The sequence below is a fragment of the Ceratosolen solmsi genome, unplaced genomic scaffold (assembly GCF_000503995.2).
Source record: "Ceratosolen solmsi marchali unplaced genomic scaffold, CerSol_1.0 scaffold7, whole genome shotgun sequence".
In the NCBI taxonomy this organism is placed as follows: Eukaryota; Metazoa; Arthropoda; class Insecta; order Hymenoptera; family Agaonidae; genus Ceratosolen; species Ceratosolen solmsi.
In genome coordinates, this window is record NW_011948413.1 from 12,557,343 (window position 1) to 12,565,340 (window position 7,998).

Below are 7,998 nucleotides of genomic sequence, written 5' to 3' on the forward strand. Positions count from 1 at the left end.
CACCGGCATTGTTAACGGCTTAACGTCCCACGTGCAGTTGATAAGATAACGCGAATTAAATATCTTTGATGAAAGTAGTACCATCGGACGAGAGAGAGAGAGAGAGAGAGAGAGAGAGAGAGAGAGCACGGTCTAAAATATCCCAGGTTCCAAATACATTTGTTTGCAAGCTGACGGTTATGCGGGATCAACGAAAAGCACAAGTGCACTAGTGATCTATAAATCAACTGGTAAGGGTGAACAGGTGCGAAGGTGTGGAAGTTTCTGATTAATCGATCTTTTCAATTACGATCAATTTCCGACACTTTCAAATTGTATCCTTATTAAGGATGAATTTATCAATGTGCCATCTTCTTCATCGTTAACCCAACCCAATCACGAGAGAGAGAGAGAGAGAGAGAGAGAGAGAGAAAGAGACTTTTTATCGAATCTTAGTGAGAGTCTTGATAATGTTGAAACAGTGTTTAAACTCGGAGAACGTTGAATTAATTGGTCATGTTGAACATTATAATCGGTGTCCTATTTAATTCATCTACAAAAAGTCGAAATGTTATTAAACATTACCCGACTCTTAAATAATCAGAAAGTGTAACATTATACGATATTATTATACGTTTATCGCACATTCGCAAACTTTTATCCCCGTTGCAGGACTTTCCGAAAGCTATTCCTGATAATTACCAATAGCACATCCGATGCATCATTGCAATAAAATCTTTAAATGCCAATTAATTGCTGTGAAAATTATTGAAATTGGGCCCTAAGACGCAATTGAGCAAAGCAAAGCATTGCCGTGATCGTCTAGCTAATTGAGTTCAAGAGGTCGCGAGTTTAAAGGAACGTAAGGTGGTAGTATGCGAAAAATTAAAAAAAAAAAATACGAAAAAGTTTATCGTATGGTCGTAAGCGGCTAAATAATAGTGCCTTTATGTGCTTGTTCATCATATTGTGCAAGGGATATGTTAATTTCGCGAATGTGCAGTCCAAGCGGAGTTGTGAAATTAGTGTTCGTGAATGAAGAGCGGATGGATAAAGGGTAGAAAAGAGAAAGGAAGGGAAGGGTAGATAAGGATAGATAAGACGATAATTGTGAGGTGTGAGGATAATTGTGCCAAAAACGGCTCTCCCCCTCGTAAAGAAGCGCATGCAAATTAAGTGGTTTTAGTGTGGAAGAATGTTGCGATAGTGCGACGCGAAGGCAGCGTGGCAGCGTTGTGAAAGTGCGTGTGCATCTGTCGCGCAGGAGCGTGGGCGAGGCAAATAGCCTAGAGGCGTAAAAATAAACAATAGGCGTAGCAGTGCTTGGAGTGGTAGAATGAGAAAATCCGTGGCGACGGAGGAGGAGGAGAGGAAGCTGGGGAGGTTACGAGACTGGGATTGATCGATGGATTAGAAGGAAGGAGTTGATGGGTGATGGAGATGCCGACTGGACTCGCAGGTGTCCATACGTGGGGGAAGGTTAATCGTTGGAAATTGCTACTTTATCGGTATATCTAAGGGACGCTGTATCCGTATTGTAGATGACATTTATGGTTTTTAGCGTTAAGAGCGAGTGGCGTTTTCGCTATGGGCCTTGGTTTTCTTGATATATGATAATGTGAGCGGTTCTAAGTCGACGCGAATTTCAATTTACGACTTTTTAAATGTTTTGGCCTTTAAAATGAATGCCTATACATAACATTGACTTATTAAGAGCAATTTTGAAAATCGTTTCGATTTCCACGCTCAGCCTCGTATGGGACAAGCATTTATGTCGCATGAGAATAGAATGTGTCAGGGACGTCGGCACATCATTTTGCGCAAAAAAATTTTGTTTCCGGCAATTGCCATTAATATGCTTTAAATTGTCGCATGTAGCTCCACTTACCTTGACAATGCAGCGTGCAATGGCAAATTTATTCTCCTAATATGTAGAAATTCTAAACAAATTTGACAAACTTATTCATCTTAAGATAATTTATCATTATTGCATATATGTAAGTTGATATGCTGAAATAGAATTCTGAAAAAGTGCAGATTTTGCAATAATTATCGTACCGTAATGACGTAACACTAACCAGTAATTCAATAAAATGTTCAGCAATATTAATGCACTCGTATTGTTTATCATTTACAGTGCTTTGAGATATCATAAATATAATTTAATTATGACTTCATTAAATTTATATAATAAAAACGAAATTAATTTCGATAATTTGATTGCTAAATAAATTATTCATTGCATCATTCAATTATCATATTGCACATATTTAAAATTATCTACTTTTGTCTTTCGTCTTTTCGCTTTTGTTTTTGTTTTTGTTTTTCTATGTCTACAAATTGTTTAAATTAACTTATGAATGGATATAATGTCATCGAGACGTTCGTCCTTAAGCCGAAGTTGGCAAAATTTTAACTTTCAGTAATTCATTATCTTAATTCCAAATACGTTAGTATTAAAATTCAAATTCAATTGAAATTTAAACCAAGTTTTTAATGAAAGAAATATCGAATTTTCCGAATTCATTTAGATCCAACTCTAGGTATCTTTATTTTAACAATAATTATCATTGCAGTAATGCAATATCTGTAATATTATTCAATTGCTTAAATTGCATACCTAATATGGTCATTAGAGTTTAAATAAACTGTCGATTCTAATTAAAAAATAAAAAACAAAAAAAAAGATTATAAAATTAAAGTTAATTGATATTAGGAAATGGAATTTAAGAAATAAACTAACACATTTCTAGTTATATATATATATATATATATATATATATATATATATATATATATATATATATATATATAAATAATAGATAAAAATGAAGATGAAAATGAATGTAGGTGATATCGTAAATTGATTTATGATGAAATTACATTGAATTAACGTGAATATAAATGAGCGATCATAATGAATATGCACGCTGCAAGTGTAAATGGAGAATGAAGTAGGAGTATTCGGTCATTTGATCAGAAATTCAATTCAACTGAAAATTATTGGCAATCTACGTATCGATAGTGAGAGAGAGAGAGAGAGAGAGAGAGAGAGAGAGAGAGAGAGAGAGAGAGAGAGAGAGGGGGAGAGGGAGGCAGAGAGTTGGGAAAAAGTTTAAGGGAAAGAATAGGAATGCAGTGGTTCGACTCTCAGTGGGATTTTCGTATGGAAAAGCGAGGTTTTCTCGAAATTCGTTTACTCAAAAATCATGAACGTTGTAAGATAAAGCAAACAGTTTATTAGTCGATTTGCTCACATGGTCGTAAAATATATTATTATCATTCAACGTGAAGACGTGCATCGCTGCTGCAATCATGATTATTATAATAATATGTTTTCTTTTTTTTTTGTCTCTGTCTCTCCGCGCGCGCGCGCGTGTGCGTGTGTGCGTGTGTGTGTGTGTGTGTGTGTGTGTCTGTGTGTGGGTACATTATGAATTTCCGCTTTCACGCAGGATTGTCGCGGAAATAAGGAAAATAAAATAAGACTCATGTTTTGCCAGATTTACATAATGCGTGTATTGTTTCCGTGGAATGGCACGTGTTACATAAAAGATAACATTAAAGAATGATAACGCTATGGCTCGAAAGCGACTGATAAACTCGTTTATTAAAATTTTCTTCTTCATTTTCTCCTTCTTCTTCGTCATCTTCATCATTTGCTTCTTATTCATCTTCGTTATTTTTTTCAAATTTTTTTTTTCTTTTTTTTCTGCGATTTTATCGATTTTTGCGTTAACGGCCGTTTTAACAGAAATTATCCCAATAACGATTTCTTAACCTCTTAGACATGGCAGTCGGAGCTATTTCGGTACAACATACATACATCATTACCGATCTTATCTCGTCCTTCCCTTCGCATATAAATTTCGCGCTCAATGCGGCGTTGCGAGACGAAGCCAATCGCCGTATTTGTCCTTCTCGCTTTGTAATAATTCTCGCGCTTTAATAATATTAAGGTTGGCCGATCGAGTTACGAAACCATACAACTTAAAATACAAATGCAGTATTGGCTCCGAAGGCAAGAAAATCAATTGTCGGAAGCGCGCGAACGGAGCATAAAGCTAATAATAACGGAGATATTGAGCACGGATTACATCGCGGACTACATACTCGTTGTTGTTGTTGCTGTTGTTGTTCGCGCGGCCGCTTGATCGCGTGGCCGGGATCCCTTGATCTTCAATCCGATCGGCCAATCTGCACACAACGAGGACCCGGTCGAACGGGAGGAGCCGAGGGCTTTCTGCGGTAGGATCGAGCCCAGCCTCGGAGGACGACCAGCCCAGGACTCTCATCTGGGTTAGCTCGGTAGCGCGCCTCGACAATGTCGACCCGTCGCATTATTCGCTACATTTCGTTTAAACGAGCGCTCAAATAAATCATCCTATGTGGGAAAACAATGGTAATGGAAACGAGTGCGATGCTCGCATCATGATAATCGACGTTGACGTTCCTTTAATTACGTCAACTCCAGTCGCGCATTCGCAGCGGGAATTACAATCGATTACAATCGATATACAATTGTGCAGTCCTGCCTTATTGACGATAAATCTATCAGAATGTCAGACAGAGTGCCGATTAATCTATAACGATCGAGTTAATTATTCTTTTATTATTTATTTGCTTATTTATTTATTTGTTTATTATTTGTTTATTATTTGTTTGTTATTCCTTTTTCTTTTCTTTTCTTTTTTTTTTTTTTTTTAATTTTTCGGCCATATTTTTTTAACTCTAAGTCGACTCGCTTATAATTATTTCTACAGAGCCTTAAGTTCGCAAACTCGACACGAGTTCGCTCGCGGCAATACTCAAAAAATCTTTATATCGTTTGCTTTTATTTATGGGTATTTTTTTTCTTTTTTTTTCTTCTTTCTTGATTTTTCTCTTTTTCTTTCCAATGGAGTTGCTTTGGCGCTCGGCGCGCTAATAAAGTCAACTATATGGTAATTGGGACGCTATCTCTTTCTCTGACTCTGCCGACTACCTTAGGAATGACCCAGAAGGGAAAGAAGGAAAGTGCCCGCCAATTATGTAAAACAAAAACAAAAAAAAAAATAAAAAATTTTATAATAACATCAAAGTCAGTGGGGCGCTTGTCCAGGAGTTTTGTAAAGGAAGAGAAGGGCCGGATTCATCAGAAATGCGGTTAAAAAGTTAACGGTAAGCGTTAAAAATTCGATCCTCGAACGATATTTACTTACTTAATATTCGCAAAGCATTTTTTCTCGATCAACAATATAATCAATAATATCGCTGTTACTATCTCTTGTACTTGAAAATGTAATCCGTATTAAATGAGCAAAAATGGTATTACGAGACGGTCTTGGAAGAGGTCTTAGCGGTTGGAAAGGACTAATGGAAGGGTCAGCGAAAGCCGCGGTCAAGTAACGCGCAAATTAATGGCAGATGCGCCTGATAAGCGATAAGAGTCACGTGATTGGCGGTAGTGGGTAGGGCGATGGGAGGGGGGAGCGTGGATGAACGGCTGACTGAAGTGACAGTCGAGTTAGAGAGAGAGAGAGAGAGAGAGGCCGTATTCGGTTCTTGCTTTGTTTTGTTTCTTTGTAATCTATTGCGTACGGTAAAGGGTACAGGGGTCATCTCCGTGGGACAAACTGAAGAGAGGAGAGGAGGAGGTTAGGCGTTCACAGGAGAGCGGAGACCCGCTCATCCTTGCCGCCAATGAAAGTACTGTATCGAGGAAGGACTGTAGTGGAAAAATGGAGCGGGGCGGGGAGGGACTCGAGCGAGAAGCTGTGATAAGGTGACGCGGGTCGACTAGCAGCCGACCTGGTGGAGCATCGTCGCTAGCCGAAAGACGCGCATCCAGGCGAACATGTCCGTGGAGAGGGGACGGCAGGTGGTGGCGCGTCGTGGCGCCGGAGTCGAGGGCCCGGAGGCCGCGGAGGCGTTGCACTGGAGGCCGCCGGACGCCCGGGATGGCGTCGCGTTCACCGAACTCATCTCGCTCTCGGACTTGCGCTCCTTCTGCTGTTGCTGCTGTTGCTGCTGGGGCGAGTATTTCATTCTGCGGACAGACAAACAGAAACAGGTGTCAAACCGGCTAGCTCGGCGCCGCCTCTTTGGCCGATCGAGCGAGTGGGCTAACGGTCGCGGCGGGGGGGGGGGGGGGGGGAGAAGGGCGAGCGAACGACTGCATGAACGAGCGTAAGCACGAGCGATAAAACGATCTCGCTTGTCTTATCGTGATTATGAGCTTTTAATTTGCGCTATTATTCGCCCTCGGTGCCATAATTGCTATTATTAAGCTTGACCGTAAGGAATTACCGAGTGCTTAAAGTAGAATAAAAAAAAAAATAAATATTGCGTAAACTTCGTATTTGCTCGCTTTTAATTCGATAATACTGGGTAATTGATTGAAATGGAATGTTAGGTACTGTAATCGACTGATAAGCAACTTTGACGGTTAAAGGCAACGGTCTTGTGCATTTTACAGGGTAAAAAGTTCGTGACAATGAGCGAATGTGCCAACTTAACATAATCGATCGTTCCCAGCACGTGGCAATTTAAAATACTTTAACATTATCTTATTGATTCATTGTACACGAGGCACTTTAAAGTTCAGGACGATCGATTAATAATTAAGATTTCCATCAGAAGAAATTTTTAAATAAAATTAACTTAACGACTTAAATGTAAATTTGACTGTCTTCCTACTGTGTATAGGGAAAATCAAATGAAAAATGTGCTAAGCGTACTTCAATGCCAAATCACAAGAGCCTAATGATTCAAACAATAATGTTAAATAATTCATGTGGATTTATTCATGCATAAATTATATATATATATATATATATATATACATATATATATATATATATTTTTTTTTTATTTAAACAATACAATCGTCGGAAGAATATATCAATAATGATAACAACAATAACAACGCGTATAGTTTAACAATTGTACATTGACAATGTCCGCGAAAAATCACCTCTTATATAAGAAATATTATAACGGCACATCTTATAATAAATAATAGGCGTGGAGAGAGACAGTTAATAAATTAAATGAATTATTATGAATATTAAAGCTTATAGGTGCAGTTTCTTTACGAAGAAAAATAAAACTTTTACGAAACGCATCATGTTTTGGAAAACTGTCGCTTTATAAAGTGACTTTGTTTTTAGATTACAAAGGAGATAGCCGCATTTCTCAAGCTGCAAATTAGATTTGACTGAAGATACCTCCGAATAAGCGCGTAAATGTTTAAGGAAAGTTAAGTTTTTATTTATCAAACAAGTGCTCGTCGCTTGTATCATAAGCTTTAACGAAACAGCAAACAAATTCACATTAAGTCCAAAAATATCCCTAATGAAGCTAAGCGGATCGCTACGTTGCCTCGTAATTTCACGTCTAAAACGAGATTATTCGGGTCGTCGCAAGTCCTTGTCCCAATGGAATTTCACAGAGAAAGTGTCGGGGCCTCTGTCCCTCTCGCGATGCCCTCTTTCGTCAGCGGCTCCACTCTCTTCGTCGCACGTCCTACCCGATATGTCGATGCGCTAAGCGAGTCTCTTACCTCATGGCCCCGAGGAGCTTCCTCTTGTACCTAGCAAGACGGGCGCCGAGCTTCATCGCGACCGATCTCGACGAGCGCTCCGTACCGACTGAGGGTGCACCAGGGCGCTAGCGGGGGTGGCCAACCCCTGCGCCCCGCCTCTCACTGCGAAACACTCGATCGTAGAAGCGATACTCGCGGATAATCGCGTATCCGAGTCCAGCCTTGGGCCGTTTGGATTTTCCCTCTGGGAATTTCAGTCGAGGGCGAGAGAGAGAGAGAGAGAGAGAGAGAGAGAGAGAGAGAGAGAGAGAGAGAGAGAGAGAGAGAGAGAGAGGGGGGGGAGGTGGGCGAACGGGGTGAGTGTAGCGATAGAGGACAATGAACAAAGTAAGCCTTTATCATGTTTAAGCAGTCGTAAGACTTCGGAGCCTCTTAGCTCAGGTGCTACTTGCACGCTTATCTCTCCCACCCCCCCCCCCCCCCACCATCTCCAC

General features: G+C 39.9%; 1 protein-coding gene across 3 annotated transcripts in view; it reads right to left on the minus strand.

The window, feature by feature from the left end:
* Nucleotides 1-4,811: 4,811 nt before the first annotated feature.
* LOC105367481 (uncharacterized) overlaps nt 4,812-7,998 on the minus strand; it is a 14,045-nt gene continuing 10,858 nt past the window's right edge. For 2 of the 3 annotated variants that reach the window (XM_011506207.1, XM_011506209.1), the window contains exon 2: nt 4,812-6,007. In XM_011506207.1, coding sequence (XP_011504509.1) covers nt 5,758-6,006 — 249 coding nt within the window. In that variant the 5' untranslated portion in view covers nt 6,007 and the 3' untranslated portion in view covers nt 4,812-5,757. Of the gene's footprint in view, nt 6,008-7,522; nt 7,594-7,998 lie in introns of those variants that run through there. The other variant, XM_011506206.1, reaches the window with a different exon arrangement.